The sequence below is a fragment of the Prionailurus bengalensis genome, chromosome E4, assembly GCF_016509475.1.
Source record: "Prionailurus bengalensis isolate Pbe53 chromosome E4, Fcat_Pben_1.1_paternal_pri, whole genome shotgun sequence".
Taxonomy (NCBI): Eukaryota; Metazoa; Chordata; class Mammalia; order Carnivora; family Felidae; genus Prionailurus; species Prionailurus bengalensis.
Window position 1 is genome coordinate 67763441 of NC_057360.1, and position 19021 is coordinate 67782461.

Consider the following 19021-nt stretch of genomic DNA (forward strand, 5'->3'; position numbering starts at 1 on the left):
CTTCCCCCCCCCCCCACTCCCCCCCACCCCGTCTTAGGCAACCTTTCATCAATTTTGTGCCTCCGTAGATGTGCACTCTGGACACTTCATATATGGGATCATACAACATGTGGTCCTTTGTGACTGATTTACGTCACTTAGCATATTGTTTCCAAGATTCATACATGCTGTATGAATCTTGCCAAATAACATTCCATTGTTGGATGGACCACATTTTACTTACCCCTCGTTTGTTCAGCCGGTGGGTGGACGTTTGGGTTACAGTAATTTGCTATCATGATTAATGCTGCTATGAACATTTATATACATCCACAATATAGCTGTTACATAGTTTCATAGTATCTGAGTATATAGACCTGTCATAGTTCATCCAGCCAGCCTGCCAGGGAAAAGACATTTCAGTTGATTCTAATGTTTCCTACTATAGATAGTGCCCAGTGAATAACCCTTGTCTGCGTATTGTTTGGTATTTTGGAGGTCTAACCTCAGGGTAACTTTGTAGGAGTGGAATGACTGAATTAGTGTATGTGTAATTGTGTAAATATCGGCGAATTATGCTTCGATTACAGTTGTGTCTTTTTGCATTCTTTCTTAGAAATATCTGACACTGGCTGTTCTTCCACAGCCCTGATTATGCGGTCAGATTTACAAATTTTTACCAGTGTGATTGGTGTGAAATGTTGTCTCCAGGGAGACTTAATCTGCATTGTTCTCACAAGTGAGATTCTTGAGCATCTTTTCACGTATGCAAAGGTCATTATCTTTTTCTGTGAATTGTCAGTCCCATTTTTCTCTCAGCTTAGTAGTCTTTTTTAGAGAGAGAGGTCGCAAGTGAGCTGAGGCAGAGAGAGAGAGAGAATCTCAGGAGGGGCCAAGGGAGAGAGAGAGAGAGAGAGAGAGAGAGAGAAGAGAAAAGTGGGGCTCACCCAAAGCAGAGCTCATGTTTTTACTCGAAGCTGGGCACGAGCTTACCCGATGTGGGACTCAGACTGACCAACCGCGACATCATGACCTGAGCCGAAGTCACATGCTGAACGGCTGAGCCCCACCAGGCCCCCTCAGCTGACTAGTGTTTTCTTCTTCCCCTGGGTTTTCTAACGTGCCTATAGAAATCCTTCTATATTATGGAAATCTGCCCTCATGATATAAATTACAAATGTGTTTTGTCTGTTTGTCATCTGTCTTTTTTGTGCGTGGTGACCACCTGCCTGTGGTCACTCCAGTAGGCCACTCTGCTGGACACTGTAGCTTTGCAGGGAATTTTAAATCCGGGAATATGATGCCTCTAACTTTGGCTCTTCGGGTTCTTCCAACATTCTCTGGCTGCTTCTGGGTTCCTTGATATTTCCGTGTATGATTTTCAGGATCAGCTTGTTGATTTCTACAAAAAAGCCATCGAGGTTTTTAAAAAATATCTGTAGATCAATTTGGGGAGCTTTATGGCTGTAACAAAATTAAGTATTCTTCACATGGGATTTTTTCTAGCTATTTAATCTTTTGAAATTTCTTTTAACGTTGTTTTTTTAATTTTCAGGGCATAAGTTCTACACTTCTTTTGCTAAACATATTCCTAAGCATTTTATTCTTTTGAAGCTTGTAAATGGAATTTTTTAAATTTCTTTTTTGGATGTTTATTGCTAGTGTATAGAAATGCAGTTGATTTTTGTATATTGATCTTGTATCTTGCAACCATACTAAGCTCGACCATTAGTTCTTTTTTTTTTTTTTTTTTTTTAATTTTCTAATGTTTATTTATTTTTGAGAGAGAGAAACAGACAGTGCGAGCATGGGAGGGACGGAGAGAGAGGGAGACGCAGAACCCAAAGCAGGCTCCAGGCTCTGAGCTGTCAGCACAGAGCCCGATGCGGGGCTTGAACTCACAAACTGTGAGATCATGACCTGAGCTGAAGTTGGACACTTAACTGACTGAGCCACCCAGGTGCCCCTCAACCATTAGTCCTAATAGTATTTTAATGGCTTCTGTCATTTGTCTGTGGGCTTTGCTTATGATGATTCTTTTTGTCATGCAAAGGTTATAGTACTTTGGGTTTTGTTTTTCTGTTTTTATCATGTGTCTGGATTTTTTTTAAGTTTTTGTTTGTTTGTTTGTTTGTTTGTTTGTTTAAGTAAACTCTGCACCCAACATGGGGCTCAGACTCAGAACCTGGAGATCAAGAGTCACATGTTCTGACTGAGCCAGCCAGGCACTCCACGTTTCTGGATTTTTGAGCCTTAATTAAATAAGCTTTCCCACACCTAGATTTTTTAAAAAGCTTTTTTTTTTTTTTTTTTTTAATTTTTTTTTCAACGTTTTTTATTTATTTTTGGGACAGAGAGAGACAGAGCATGAACGGGGGAGGGTCAGAGAGAGAGGGAGACACAGAATCGGAAACAGGCTCCAGGCTCTGAGCCATCAGCCCAGAGCCTGACGCGGGTCTCGAACTCACGGACCGCGAGATCGTGACCTGGCTGAAGTCGGACGCTTAACCGACTGCGCCACCCAGGCGCCCCAAAAAAGCTTTTTTAATGTCTGTTCATTTTTGCGAGACCGAGACAGAGTGCGAGTTGGAGAGGGGGCAGAGGGAGAGGGAGACGCAGAACCCGAAGCAGGCTCCAGGCTCTAGGCTCCGAGCCCAGTGTGGGGCTTGAACCCACAAACCATGAGATCATGACCTGAGCTGAGGTCGGACGCTTAACCCAACTGAGCCCCTCAGGCACACCCAGGTTTTAAAGGAATTAAGAAATTCGGCCTTGTTTTCTTCTAGTAATTGTTTGGTATCAATTTTCACGTCTAGTCCCCTGGTCTACTTAGAATTTATTCTGCTGTATAGTAGGAGGCTAGCCTGTACTCACCGGCCAGACTGAAGAAGGTTAATGTTTATTGAGTGCCCACTGTATGTTACTTACTGTGCTAAGCACTTTACGTATACCATCTCATTTAATATATTCAACAGTTCTTAATTAATTTAATTGCAAAATATAATTGCCTTGTCTGGAACATTTGATTAATTCCTACTTTGGATGGAATGCTTGCTCTAGATAAACATGTATGTTTTTACATTACATACTTTATGAGGTAAAACATTAGGGCTGGTAAAGGTTATGTAGTAAGCTGAAAATACAATCTTTCTATTTTATCTAAAAAGGTGTCATGCACTAAAAAAGCATGTCAGTGCTTTAAGCTGTAAGGTAAAATTGTTCAGATCAAAGGGTTAGGAAAAGATGGCATCATGAAGACAGATGCTCTTCTGTCTTCCCTCCGAGTTCCTCGTCCCCAGGACAAACACTGCCAGCTACTGTGCATGAGAGAGCATTACAGGGCTCTGTGCTCCTGCTGTCTGTAGGCTGTGTTCAGGTATGTTGTAGCCCATGCATGATTGTAATTTACGCTTTTTTAAATGGTTGTTTATTTTGAGAGAGAACATGAGTAGGGGAAGGGCAGAGAGAGAGAGAGAGAGAGAGAGAGAATCCCAAACAGGCTCTGCACGGTCATCACAGAGTCCGTCGAGGGGCTCTGTCTTAAGAACCCTGAGATCATGACCTGAGTCTAAATAAAGAGCCGGACGCTTACCCAGCTGAGCCACCCAGGAGCCCCATAATTTATCTTTTAATAGGATTCTGGAATGTCTCCCTTCCAATAATTGTGCTAAAGTCATGTAAATTTATGTGAATCTGAACAAAATAAAATTAGTAAGATAAATCAGTTATATAAAATAGAATTCGGTGGTAGAGTGTGTTGAGAGAAATGTTAACATTGCCAGGTAGTTTTTGAAAATAGTAGTTTCAAAAGTTTGACTGTATGTGGAGTAAACAGTAGATTGCCTAGGGAAAAAGAGGCTGGAGTCACAGGACTCTTAAATCCAGTAAGGGAAGTACATTAAGTTGTGATTATAGAACTAGTATCAAATCCCAACTCCACCACTTGCTAGGAACGTGAATTTGGGTGCGGTTGTGAACCTAGGTTCTCTGTGTCCTCATCTAGAAAATGGCACCGATGGGGGCACCCGGGTGGCTCAGTCAGTTAAGCATCCGACTTTGGCTCGGGTCACGATCTCCCAGTTTGTGAGTTTGAGCTCGGTGTTGGGCTCTGTGCCCACAGCTCGGAGCCTGGATCCTGCTTCAGATTCTGTGTCTCCCCCTCTCTCTGCCCCTCCCCCGCACGGTCTCTGTCTGTCTCTCTCTCTCTCAAAAATAAACAAACTGATGAAAATTACCTATTTCACAGACCTATTAAGGATTAAATACTTGACCTGTGTGAAGTATTCAGTAAATTTCTTTAATATCTTACTTACTCCATTGTCACTAATTGTGACCTCAGATGAAATTAACTCCTCTAAGACTCTTGATTCCTCTTGCATACATTAATATGACCTCATTGGGATTGTTATTTCTCTACTTAGATTTCTTTTAATATACAATTATTTCCTACTTAATAACATCCAAAAGACCCACCAGGATCTAGTGTAACGTATTTTTCTAGTTTTATCTCCAGTTAAACTCCCTAAAGTGCTCATCCCACTTCGCCTGGACACGTGATCATTGTTCCCGTCCTTTCCTCTCGGGGCCTGTCCTGGGGTTTGTCCTGGGCCTTCCGCCTCCCTTTTACTTGCCAAATCCCATCTGTTCTTTCAAACCTTATTCAAGATCTGAAATGCTTTCTCATTAAGTAAAAGTGTCCTTCATTCTCCTCTAGTTGAAATTAATTTTACTTTTCTTTTTCCTTTAGTGAAGTTTAGTAGCACCTTGTGAGTTATGAGTTTCATTGCATTCTGAGACATGTTTGCCTCCATCATCCCGTAAGCTTCTTTAGACCATGAGTCCGTTTTGTTTGTCTTATCAATCTTGTAGAACCCAGTGCCTTTTAAAGTATATTGTGAAAGAAAAAGAACCAACTGCCTGAATTCCTAAAATACAATATATACGACTTAAAATCTTAGAAAAATTTCAAATTCTAACAGCAGCATCTGCCCTCTTACTTGGCAACAAAGCAAGGAAATTATTTCAGTTACTTCAGTTTATCCTTATCCTATGCACCCAAGAGAAACATTCCAAAGTGTAGTAAATGCCAAATTTTGTCCTGAAAGTTTGTATTGTATATGTAGGTGTGTGTAAAAGAAAACCAGTTTCTCTGATCAACTATTATTATATTACAATTTGTATGCTCCCTTGACATTTACAAAGAGCATTTACATATGTTCTCATTTAAGTCAGTTGTACTTATGTGCTTCTGTGTCATAGATTCAAGTTACAGCAGTCTTTCAAATGTGTTCTATTATGTTTTCCACTAGAACAGTGTTTTAATTTTAGCTCCAATACAGTTTTTCTTTCACTATGGTTTTGATCCTGTCTTTTCCTGTAGTTATTTGGTGTTAAAGAAATTTATCAGAGCAAATTAGATTATTATAAAAAATTTGTTTAATATTTTCCCAGCATACATCATACACTTATTCTCTATTTTTGTATGGTCTATGATAGCTTAAAAGAAGATCACAAGATTTTACAGAAACACCATGTACCTTTTACCCAGATTCTTTCAGTATTGTTGTTCTGCCATTTTTCTTTATTTCCCTCCTCGCCTCTCTCTCTCTCTGTCTCTCTCTCTCTGTCTCTCTCTCTCATACACACACACACACACACACACACACACACACACTTTTTGTCTCAGTTATTTAATGATAAAAAGTTATAGACACTCTGACCCATTACTCATAAATACTTCAGTATGTATTTTCTCAGACCAAAGGACATTTTCTTATATGAACGAGATACAAATACTAAATTCAGGATCTTTTTTTTTTTTTTTTTTTAATTTTTTTTCAACGTTTATTTATTTTGGGGGGGACAGAGAGAGACAGAGCATGAACAGGGGAGGGGCAGAGAGAGAGGGAGACACAGAATCGGAAGCAGGCTCCAGGCTCTGAGCCATCAGCCCAGAGCCTGACGCGGGGCTCGAACTCACGGACCGCGAGATCATGACCTGGCTGAAGTCGGACGCTTAACCGACTGCGCCACCCAGGCGCCCCTAAATTCAGGATCTTTAACATCACTACAACACTGTTACCTAACATACAGCTCATAGTAGATATCACTCCTTGTGTCAGTAACGTCCTTTATAACAACTTTTTCAAGTGATTCAGTATCCACTATGTGATAATAAGTGCTGGGGAGGATGCGGAGGAAAGGGAACCCTTGTGCATTATTGGTGGGAATATCAATGGGCACATCCACTATGAGGAACGTCATGGAGATTCCTCAGTAAACCACATATGATCCAGTGAATATTCCACCTCTGGGTATTTACCTAAAGAAAATGAAATCATGGGGCACCTGGGTGGCTCAGTCAGTTGAGCATCTCACTCCTTATCTCTTAAAAACCTTTGAGATCGTGGGGTGCCTGGGTGGCTCAGTCGGTTAAGCGTCCGACTTCGGCTCAGGTCATGATCTCACAGCTTGGGAGTTCGAGCCCTGCATCGGGCTCTGTGCTGACAGCTCAGAGCCTGGAGCCTCTAAAGATTCTGTGTCTTTCTCTCTCTCTCTGCCCCTGCTCTGCGCCCACTCTGTCTCTCTCTGTCTCTCAAAAATAAATAAACATTTAAAAAAAAATTTTTTTTTTAAACTTTGAGATCGTGACCTGAGCCAAAATCAAGAGTCAGACATTCAACCAACTGAGCCACCCAGGTGCCCCTAGCGACCAACTCCTGCTTTCAGCTCGGGTCATGATCCCAAGGTCATGGGATAGAGCCCCACATTGAGCTCTGTGCTGAGTGTGGAGCCTCATTGGGATTCTTTCTCTCACCCTCCGTCCCTCTTCCCTGCTGGTGCTTTCTCTCTCTCAAGTTAAAAAAATAAAGAAGAAAAGAAAAAAAAAAGAAAGAAAATGAAACACTTAGTTGTCATGTCTGTTTATTCTTGAGTTTGGAGCGGTGCCTCAGCCTTTCTTTGTGTTTCACCATATTGACATTTTTGAGGAGTACAGAGGAGCTGTTTCATAAAAGGTCCTTAAATCTGAGTTTTTCTCTGACATTTCCTCATGGGTAGGTTAGGTTTGGGCGTTGTTTGACAGGAGCACCACAGAAGTGTGATGTTTTCTTCTCAGTGCGTCAGGAAGCTCAAGATATCACTGTGCCGTTGGTGATCGCAACTTTGATTGGTCGCTGTGATAGCCAGCAGGTTATTTCACTGTCATAAGTAATGTTTGGAGAGATGCTTTAAAAGTACGTTAATATCCTGTTCCTTATCAACCTTCACCCAGTAGTTTTGGCGTCAGTATCTAATTCCTAAATTTTACGTCCTTTTTCTAATTTGAGATCTAATTGCTGTATGACATTATTGGCTTCAGATATATAACGTAATGGCTCGATTTACGTATGTACTGTGAAACGCTCACCACAGTTAATAGCTGTAGTTCATAATACTGTGGCTCAGTCGGTTGAGCGTCTGATTCTTCATTTCAGCTCAGGTCATGATCTCACAGTTTGTGAGTTCAAGCCCCACATCCGGCTCCGCACTGACAGTGAGGAGCCTGCTTTGGATTCTATTTCCCTCTGCCCCTCTCTCCCACTTGTACTCTTTCTCTCTCAATAAAATTTTTTAAAAATTCCTTTAAAAATAATAATAACGTATTGCATATTTGAAGGTTGCTAAGGGAGTGGATCTTAAATGTTATCACAAGAAACAAAATTATGTGTGGGGATGGATGTTAACTGGTAAGCATTTCAGAGTACATACATAAATCGAATCATTATGCTATATATCTGAAACCAGTAATGTTACATGTCAATTATATCTCAAATTAGAAAAAGGACGTAAAATTTAGAAATTAGATACTGATGCTAAAACTATCGGTTTTTGTTAGAAGTTTTGTTAGAAATTAGATACTGATGCTAAAACTATCGGCTTCCACATACACGTTAGGTCATATGGTGTTTGTCCTTTTCTGTCTTACTCCTTTCACTTAGCATGAGACTTCGGGGTCCATCTGTGTTGTCACAAACGACAGGATTTCTTTCTTTTTTTTTTTTTTTTTAATTTTTTTTTTCAACGTTTATTTATTTTTGGGACAGAGAGAGACAGAGCATGAACGGGGGAGGGGCAGAGAGAGAGGGAGACACAGAATCGGCAACAGGCTCCAGGCTCTGAGCCATCAGCCCAGAGCCCGACGTGGGGCTCGAACTCACCGCGAGATCGTGACCCGGCTGAAGTTGGACGCTTAACCGACTGCACCACCCAGGCGCCCCAGGATTTCTTTCTTTTTATAACTAAATAATATTCTTGTGTGTATGTGTATACATCTTCTTTATCCCTTCATCCCCCAGCGGACCCTCAGGTTGTTTCCGTGTCTTGGTTGTTGTAAATAATGCTGCTGCAGTGAGCACAGGGGTGCAGATGTTTATTCGTATTTCTGTTTTCATTTTCTTTCTCTTCTTTCCTTCCTTCCTTCCTTCCTTCCTTCCTTCCTTTCTTCCTTCCTTTTTTTTAATTTGAGAGAGAAAGCACCAGCAGGGAAGAGGGACGGAGGGTGAGAGAGAAAGAATCCCAATCAGGGTCCACACTCAGCACAGAGCCCAATGTGGGGCTCTATCCCATGACCTTGGGATCATGACCTGAGCTGAAAGCAGGAGTTGGTCTCTAGGGGCATGGGTGGCTCAGTTGGTTGAGCGTCTGACTCTTGATTTTGGCTCAGGTCACGATCTCACGGTTTTTTAAAAATAAGGAGTGAAATGTCCAACTGACTGAGCCACCCAGGTGCCCCATGTTTTCATGTTCTTTAGGTAAATACCCAGAGGTGGAATTGCTGAATTATATGTGGTTCACTGAGGAATCTCCATGAAGTTCCTCATAGTGGATGTACCAATTGATATTCTCACCAATATCCTCCTTTTCTCCACATCGTCCCTAGCACTTGTTGTCTTTTTGATAGTAGCCATTCTGACAGGTGTGAGATGAGATCTCATTGTAGTTTAGATTTCCATTTCCCTGATGATTCTTCATGTTGAACCCCCTTTTTCACGTACCTGTTGGCCATTTTTGTATCTTTGGTATATTCAGATCCTTTGCCCATTTTTTAATTGGATTGTTTGTTTTCTGATAATGGGTTGTATGGGTTCTTTATGTATGTTGGATATTAACCTCATATGGTTTACAATTGTTTTCTCTCATTCTGTAGTTTGCCTTTTCACTGTGTTGGTGGTTTCCTTTGTTGCAAGAAAGTTTCTTAATTTGAAGTAAATCCCACCTGTTTATTTTTGCTTTTGTCACCTTTGTTTCTGGTGTCAAGCCCAACAAATCATTACCCACATTGATGTCAAAGAACTCATCCCCTGTGTTTTCTTCTAGGAGCTTCATAGTTTCAGGTCTTACCTTTCAAGTCTGTGATCCATTTTGAGTTGGTTTTTGCATACGGTGTATAGTAGGAGTCCACTTTCATTCTTTTGCACACTGCTGTCCACTCGCCTCAACTTCATTTATTGAAGAGACCTCCCTTGCCCCATTGGTATATTCTTGGCTCCTTTGTCATAAGTTAATTGACCATATGTGCTCTGGGCTCTCTGTTCTGTTCCATTCGTGTGTGTGTGTGTGTGTGTGTGTGTGTGTGAGTGATGCCAGTACCACACTATTTTGATGACCCTAGCTTTGTGGTATGGTTTGAAATCAGGAAGTGTGGTGCCTCCAGCTCTTTTGTTCTTTCTTGGTTGCTTTGGCTGTTTGGGGTCTTTTGTAATTCCACACAAATTTGGGAGTATTTGTTCTATTTCTCTGGAAAGGCCATTGGAATTTTGATAACACATTGCGTTGAATCCGTAGATTGCTTTGGGTAGCATGGGCATTTTAACAGTATTCTTACAGTCCTGTAGCATGGATTATCTTTCAGTTAATTGTGCCGTCTTCAGTTTCTTTTAAAAATGAATTCTAGGGGCGCCTGGGTGGCTCAGTCGGTTAAGCGTCCGACTTCAGCTCAGGTCACGATCTCACGGTCCATGGGTTCGAGCCCCGCGTCGGGCTCTGGGCTGATGGCTCAGAGCCTGGAGCCTGCTTCCGATTCTGTGTCTCCCTCTCTCTCTGCCCCTCCCCCGTTCATGCTCTGTCTCTCTCTGTCCCAAAAATAAATAAACGTTAAAAAAAAATTTTTTTTAATGAATTCTATTTTTTAATGTACAGGTCTTTCACCATTTTGGTTAAATTTATACCTACATATTCTTTCTGCTGCTATTGCAAATGGGATTGTTTTCTTCATTTCTCATTTTGATAGTTCATTGTTAACTGTATAGAATTGCAACTGATTGTTATATTTTTATTTTGTATCCTACAATTCTCCTAAATTTGTTCATCAGGTCTAATGATTTTTTTATGGAGTATTTAGGGTTTTCTGTATGGAAGATTATGTCATTTGCAAATAGAGACAGTTTTACTTCCTCCTTTCTAATTTAGACACCTTTTATTTCTTGCCCAATTGCTCTGGCTAGAACTCTCAGTACCATGTTGAATTAAAGTGCTGAGAGTGGCCATCCTTGTCTTTTTCCTGATCTCAGGGAAAAGCTTTCCGTCTTTCACCATTAAGTATGATGGTGGCCTTTATTATGTTGAGGTACGTTCCTTGATGCCCACCTTGTTGAAAGTGTCTATCAGAAATGGGTGTTGGGTTTTGCTAAATGCTTTTTCTGCATCTTGTTGAGATGATCATATGATTTGTGTCCTTTATTTTAGTTTTTGTGGAATATCACATTGATTGGTTTTGCAGAAGTTGGACCATATTTATCTCTGGAATAAATCCCACTTGATCATGGTGTATGTTCCTTTTAATATACATTTATATTTGTTTTGCTAATGTTTTGTTGAGGATATTTGCATCTACGTTCAACAGGAATATTGGCCTGCAGTTTTCTTTTTTGTAGTGTCCTGGTGTGGTTCTCTATTCTGTTCTGTTGAGCTATGTGTCTGTGTGCTGGTACCATACTGTTTTGTTTTCTGCAGCTTTGTAATATGTCTTGAAATCTAGTACTGTGATACTTCCAGCTTTGTTGTTTTTTGTTTGTTTGTTTGTTTGTTTGTTGTTGTTTTTTTTTAGTTGGGTTCATGCCCAGCACAGACTCAACGTGGGGCTTGAACTCATGACCCTAAGATCAAGACCTGAGCTGAGATCAAGAGTTAGATATTTAACCAACTGAGTCACACAGACTTGTTGATGGAATCTTTACGATTTTCTATGTATAGTATTATGTCATCTGCCAATATTGAGAGTTTAACTTCTTCCTTACCAATTTGAATGCCTTCTACTTTTTTTTCTTACCTGGTTGTTTTGGTTAGGACTTCCATTAGCATGTTGAATAAAACAGAAGAGTGTGAGCTTTTTTGTCTCGTTCCTGATCTTGTAAGCCTTATTCTTTTTCTTGTTCCTTGAGGTGTAAAGTTTTGTTGTCTGTTTGAGATCTTTCTTACTTCTTTTTTTTTTTTAAGTTTATTTATTTATTTTGAGAGAGAGGGAGAGAATCCCAAGCAGGCTCTACACTGTCTGCACAGAGCCCAGCATGGGGCTTGAACCCCTGAATGATGAGATCATGACCTGAGCCAAAATCAAGAGTCGGTCACTTAACTGACTCTGCCATCCAGGCTCCCCAAAGATCTTTCTTATTTCTTGATGTAGGCAGTTATCACTATGAACTTCCCTCCTAGAGCTGCTTTTGCTGCATTCCATAAGTTTTGGTATGTTGTGTTTCCATTTTCATTTGGCTCAAGACAGTTTTTTTTATTTTTCCTTTGACTTCTTCACTGGTTCATTGACTGTTCAGTAGCATGTTTTCTAATCTCCACATATTTGCGAGTTTTCCAGTTTTTATCTTGTAGTTGATTTCTGTTTTAATACCGTTGTTACAAAATATGCTTGATATAATTTCAGTCTTCTTTATTTTATTTAAAAAAAATTTTTTTACTGTTTTTTTTTTTAATTTATTTATTTATTTATTTTTTATTTAAAAAAATTTTTTTTTCAACATTTATTTATTTTTGGGACAGAGAGAGACAGAGCATGAACCGGGGAGGGGCAGAGAGAGAGGGAGACACAGAATCGGAAACAGGCTCCAGGCTCCGAGCCATCAGCCCAGAGCCTGACGCGGGGCTCGAACTCACGGACCGCGAGATCGTGACCCGGCTGAAGTCGGACGCTTAACCGACTGCGCCACCCAGGCGCCCCTTTAATTTATTTTTTGAGAGAGAGACAGAGACAGCGTTAGCAGGGAATGGGCTGAGAGAGATCTGAAGCAGACTCCAGGCTCTGAGCTGTCAGCGTGGAGCCCGACACAGGGGCTGGAACTCGTGAACTGCAAGATCATGACCTGAGCTGAAGTCGCCTGCTTAACCGACTGAGCCACCCAAGTGCCCCAGTCTTCTTAAATTTATTAAGATTTGTTTTGTGCCTAACATTTGATCTGTCTTGGAGAATGTTCCAAGAGTGCTTGAGAAGAATGTGGCTTTTGGATTGAATGTTCTGTATATGTCTGTTAAATCCACCTAAGTACGTTTAATTAGAGGCTACCCCTTGAGGCCACACCTGTGAAGATAAGCTAATCTTCCCGTTTCATGGAGAGACAGGGCATTTCTGTCTGCTGCCTAGGAGGGGTGCCCTGCTGGCAGGGTGGGTGCACAGAAAGCTGGTTAAGAATTGTTTCTCTGTTTGTTACAGTCCTTTAATAAACTGGTCAATGTGTTTGCCTGCGTTCTGCGAGCCGCTGTAGAAAATGTATCAAACCTAAGGAGAAGATCGTGGGAACCCTTGGTTTGTAGCCAAATTGGATAGAAGTTGTGAGTAACCTGGGTGCCTTCTTGTGATTGGCATCTGAAGTGGAGGGGGGGCCAGTCTGGCGGGACCGAGCCCTTCACCTGTGGGATCTGACACTGTCTCCCGGTTGGTAGGGTCAGAATTGAGTTAAATTGTAAGACACGCCAGCTGGTGTCACAGAGAGTTGCTTGGTGTGGGGTTAAACCACATACTTGGTGACCAGAAGTGTCAGAAGTAGCGTTCTATGTAAAAATAAATAATAATAAAAAATAATAATATTCTGAGTAATTTTCTAGGTAGGCCAGTTTATGTATTTACAAAAGCTTTAATAGTTTTTCTGTATGCTTGTAATCTATATTAACCTTCAGAGGATATTTTTTTCTAAGCTTAAGGCAGTTAGCGCTCGGTACTTATACACTTAAGGCATTTGGGACAGTACACCAGTTAAGGAGTATTTCCTCCCGGTTTGCACCAGTGTAGTCTGTTAACTAACGTGAGGGCCGTAGAGAGACCAGGTCTTCATTGGTCGCTCATTACAGACAAGCGTCTTCTACACTTAGACCAGTGTCTTCAGCCCTAGCTAATTCGTATTCAAAGCGGGTCTTGAGGTAGGTAGTCTACTTTCATAGACTGATTTGTTTCCCAGGTAAAAATGTGCTGGAAACTCAAATTCTGCCCCTTCTTACAGTCCTACCAGGTTATGTGTTGGAGGCGACGCATTCAGCTGTACAGGGGACTCTGTAGTCGTAAGTCTGTTCCCGGTAGTATCATTAGTCAGAAATGACTGATGCATTGTTTGCTGAGGCCTTTTTGATGTTTCTTTTAGCTGTTTCCGTGTATGCTTGTAGATGTGGCTTGTAGCCAATTTTGTGGAAAAATCAGGAACCCTCTTTAGATGATAAGGTTTTAGTTAACCTATTAAATGTACCAGCAGTCTTATAAAGAATGGAAGCGAAGTCCTCAGAATAATCACTCATACAGATTTAATCAGAAGTTACTCAGAGAATGAAAACATATCACGGACAATTCTCTAGACTCTTCTAACATAGCCAACAAAACCTGTCATGATTGTCACCAAATGACAAAGTTCTTCAAATCTAGAAGAAAAAGGGAAAAAAAAGCTCGATAAAAGGATAAAATTTTGACAGTTACTTCAGCCCCATATAAGAACATTAGTAATAGGCTTTTCTCCCAAAGTAAAAATTCATAAGAGCTAAAACATAATTCACATTGATAAAATACGACTTCCCTTTAGTTAACCTAGGGAACTCGAACTTCTTTTTGGCTTTCAGGTTCTCTTCACGTTATTTGTTTGCCGAACAGGACAGATTTTAGAATACTGATGTGTTCATTAAAATCTGGAGTCTGCCAGAAATCCCCGTATCCTCTCTTTCCTAAGGTGCTGGAGCAAGCAAGCCCTTGGGGTGACTCAGCAGCTGTCCGGGAAACGTTAAAGAAGAAGGCATCTTAGTAGTTTTATTATTTTGGGTTTGGGGCCAAGATAAGAGGTGATAAGATTTGAAAATCAGGTAATAAATGCCTGAAGTCAAGAAATGGTTGTAGACAGCATTTAAGAGAAACATAGTATCCATTAACAATCATTATTAGGAACCCTCACTTTTTCTACTTTTTCTTAAATATTTGTATACTTTTTCTCCCATTTGATGGTGGATTTGCCTGTTTGAATTTGATATGTCTGGTGGATTCTAATGATCAATTATTAAAACTAATAAACTACCGAAGAGAGAGAAAGCTGGCCTCAAACACTGAATGAGTTGCATTTATAAAGAGAGCATTGTGAAAGGCAAATCACTTTCTTTTGATAAGAAAAGCTAAAGGGTTTTTTTCATTTACACACACACACATAGAAATAGTTGTCTCGATTTACAGCTTCAGCCAGGGGTCAAAAGTAAGCACCTGTCACATAAACTTAGTGTTTAGCAGTTGTGTATCTGAAGTGGCTACTTTGATTCCTACATATTTTTCTCCTGAGTGATTTGAGCTATAATAGTGTCACACAAACGAATACCATGGAAAATGCTAGGAGTGTTCAGACTCTCCAAGACAAACTGACAAAGACAGCCAGATTCTTTCTCAGCCGACCACTCCGCACAGCTCACGTGGAACAGAGTGTTGGAAAATGAAAGAGCCCCGTGTTGTAGTCACCAACAGGGAAATAGTGGTCATGCCTAAAATTAGGAACAAAATCAGACTCGGCCAAGATCTAGGAAAACGAGTTCTCGCGTGATTGTCATGTTCATAACGGTGCCCCAGATCCTAGGTGTCCACATCACAGAATCAAGGATGGGATTTTTCTTGTTAGAAAAACGGTCCATAGTTGAAGTGGGGTGCATTCAAGGGGGCATGTGTGTCGTTTGGCCTACTGAGGACTGGAACCTGGATTGTTCTGAGGTTTCGTGTGCTTGCTCTCCTTGGGTGCCCAGCAGTTTCTTCCCCGCCCACCGACTGCCCCCTGCCTGCTGACCCTCAGGGAAGCAAGGTGGTGGTCTGGCTTCCATTCGTATTGTGATTAGGTGGGGTCTTTACTGCTCTCTCTTGCGTTTGCTTGCGTAAACCCTGAATCGAATAAAGCATAGATGAGGTTTTCTCTCACACACAGTACCTGGTTCTGGACACGGGTCTTTTCTCAACCTGTTGGACTTTGGTGCACGGTGGAGACATCCGGTCTTTAGTTGTAATAAAAAATTCATTATCTCTGTTCACAGTTACTATTTTGGGTAAGTTTTTGAAATGAAAAAAAGTGGTTTTTGGATCTAAGCAGAACAACCTCGATTCATGCCTTTTCTTCCTTGAAGCTGTTTCCCAGACCCCTCACCACTGCTTTTTTAAACACATGGCACGGCCTCGTGCCGTTTCTGGCCTCACCTGGGCCCTTAGCCTCCTCGTGTTTGCTCTCATTCTCCCATCTCGTTCCAGCTTTGACCTTCTGCTGGCTCTTTCCTCTGCCTCCCAGATCCCCTCATGGCCGAGACCTAATGAGAGGCACGTCTGAACTTATTGTCGCTTCTTGGTTGCTCTCCGTTCTTCATATTTTAATTATTGGCCTAGCATTCATTATTTTCTGAGTTTTTCCTGTTTTCTTAGTTTTTCTTACTTCCTATTGTCTGTCTACCTGAGAACAGTGTAAACCGTCTTATTCACCAGTGTCTTTTAGCACTTAGAGCAGGACTTGGACTTAATGAGTGCTCAGTCGTTGTTGAACAAATAAATGAATGATCCAGTTGAAAGAACCAGTGTTCAGATTCTACAAGTAACTTGCCTTTGGGGGCCTCGATTTTCCCATCTGCAGAATGTGTGTTAGTATACCTATTTGTTACACAGTATAGACTTGTTTTTTAATTTTTTTTTTCAATTTTTTTTTTATTTTATTTTTGGGACAGAGAGAGACAGAGCATGAACGGGGGAGGAGCAGAGAGAGAGGGAGACACAGAATCGGAAATAGGCTCCAGGCTCCGAGCCATCAGCCCAGAGCCTGACGCGGGGCTCGAACTCACGGACCACGAGATCGTGACCTGGCTGAAGTCGGACGCTTAACCGACTGCGCCACCCAGGCGCCCCTAGACTTGTTTTTTAAAAAGCAGTATAATTCAGGGGCGCCTGGGTGGCGCAGTCGGTTAAGCGTCGGACTTCGGCTCAGGTCACAATCTCACAGTTCGTGAGTTCGAGCCCCGCGTCGGGCTCTGTGCTGACAGCTCAGAGCCTGGAGCCTGCTTCACATTCTGTGTCTCCCTCTCTCTCTGCCCCTTGCTTGCTCATGCTCTGTCTCTCTCTGTCTCAAAAATAAATAAACATTAAAAAAAATTTTTTTTTAAAAAGCAGTATAATTCATAGAGAAAAGAAATACATCAGCCTTGCCTTATTTGCTGGAACTTAAAGGCAAAATAAAATCAGAGTAGACTAAATGAGGTTCTCCTGAAACTTTTTTTCTCCCTTTTTCTTCATTTCTTTTTTCTTTCTTTTTTTTCCCCCTTCCTTTAATGTACTTGTGAAATCTCTTAAGACTGATTTCATACCAAACATCAGAAAGAAACGTAGACCAGTAAGATGAGTGGAAGAGGTAAGTCTATGGAGACATTGCAGAATAAAATAAAAAGAATAGTCACTCAGTAGGAGTCGGACAAGAAACTGAGGTTTTTATATGAAGTCTCCCTAGCAGCTACTAAAATTAAGGCAAGTCATTTGACCTCATAGAGCATCTGTTTTCGAATCTGTAAACTAGAACTAACATTTCTTCTCACCTGCTTCATGGGATTGACATAAATGACAACACGTGAAAGTTGCTTTTTAAACTGTAAATCATGAGGGGCGCCTGGCTGGCAGCTCAGTTGGGGGAGCATGCAACTCTTGATCTCGGGGTTATGAGTTCAAGCCCCCCGTTGAACATAGAGCTTACTTAAAAAAATAAAAATAATAATGCATGTATACATACATGCATATGATAAATCACTGACTACATACAAGGTAATTATTATGATCGGGTCTAAAATTTAGGTTCTTTCTGCAAAACTGCTGGGAAATGCTAACATAGCTGTTTTTTTATGTATAATTCCTAAAAGACAATTCCAAACATGTAGATACTTTTTTTTCCCTTTATGTTTATTTTTGAGAGCGAGAGAGAGCACGAGCAGGGGGAGAGGCAGAGAAAGAGGCAGAGAGAGGATCCAAAGCAGGCTCTGAGCTGTCAGCACAGAGCCCAATGCAGGGCTCAAACTCATGAGTCAGAAGCTTCAACCAACTGAGCCACCCAGGCGCCCCAAAAGCATAGATTCTAAAAGTACATGAAAGTACTTGGTATCCCTCCCCCCAAAAATATGCCTTTGAAATTTAAGCCACTGTTAAAACAAATACTCTTGATAGACTGATTTGTTTTCTGTGTTTGACCACAGGAGATTTCGTTGCCTCTGATTATTTTTTGTTCTTTTCTAATCACAGCCCAAAGAGCCGGCTGATCCAATTAAAGAAGGAGAAGCTGGAATACAGCCCTGGAGAGCACGAGTACGGGTTATTCCCAGCCCCCATTCATGTCGGTGAGTATGCGGTGTGCACGACACATGGCCGGAAACACAGGAGAGGGTGTTTCTTGAGTTTGGATGGGATGTTGGTGTTACTGTCATTTCTGCGTCTTCCATGAAGTCGAGTTCTTTCTTTACCATTTAGTTTATACTCAGTCTGAAGGATTCTGCAAAGTCCTTGCTGTCTAGGAGTCAAAATGACCTAAATATTTCTCACTCAGGTTTCAGTAACAAAAAAACACTATGTCCGTAGCTTTGGATTCCCTGAGCGTGTCACCTAGGAAAAATCAGCTATTCATCACTTCACTGTCACGTGTTTTCCGTGTTCAGAAAGACATGATTTATGGTATGTAGTCACCAAAGGAAGAGAGCCCACTACTTTTCCTGATCATTTATCTGCTTGAAAATTGAGCAAGATTTATCTTTCCATTCCTTTTGGGGGCAGGGGGCAATGTCAAGGTTTTGTTCAGCATCGGGGCAAGCATGCCTGCTAGGCTCCTACTGTTGAGCAGCATTTACCTAGCTGTCCTCCTGGATTCCTCCCATTCTGTCTCTGCCGCATCCCGTGACCGCCGCCCTTGCAGTACCCCGCACCACCCCCAGGTGTGTCCCACGCCGGTCTCAGGCTCGAGCTCGTGCGGCAGCCGCCTGACACGTGTGTCTGTTTCCATTCATGTTCCCTCCAGTTCACTGTCTGCATAGTAAAGAAAGACAAGATTTTATAACTGTTAAGGATGACCTGGTCCCTGACTACCCTCCCAGTCTCTGCCTTTCCCTTCTGTCCCTTCCCCGCTGTCTTGTCTCAGCTCCTGGAACAGAGCCTCATTTTGCTTCTTGTTCCCACTGCCCGAACAGCTCTTCCCTGGACTCCTCCTGTGGCTGGTTTCTTCGCGTCCCTTGAGGACGAGCCTAATGTCAAAGTCTGCTTAAATGTCATTTTCTTTAGAATTGTTTTCCTGATTGTCCCACCGAAAATGGTCCCTTCCTTTATCTTGTATCACAGCATTTCTTTCTGTAACCCATGATTACCCTAGTTGTTTACTCATTTGTTATATCTCCCTCATTAGGTTATAAGCTCCAGGTACAGGATCGTTTGTCTGTCTTCTTCTCCTTTGATCTCCTAGTGCCTAGTACATAACAGAAGTTCAGCAAATACTTATACAAATGAAAGAAAAGGAGGAGAAATGAGGACAACTTCTTTTTTTTTTTTTAATTT

General features: G+C 41.4%; 1 protein-coding gene across 1 annotated transcript in view; it reads left to right on the plus strand.

The window, feature by feature from the left end:
* ASH1L (ASH1 like histone lysine methyltransferase) overlaps positions 1 to 19021 on the plus strand; it is a 197686-nt gene that overhangs the window by 119040 nt on the left and 59625 nt on the right. Inside the window, 1 exon segment of the mRNA XM_043568552.1 lies at positions 17726 to 17820. Coding sequence (XP_043424487.1) covers positions 17726 to 17820 — 95 coding nt within the window.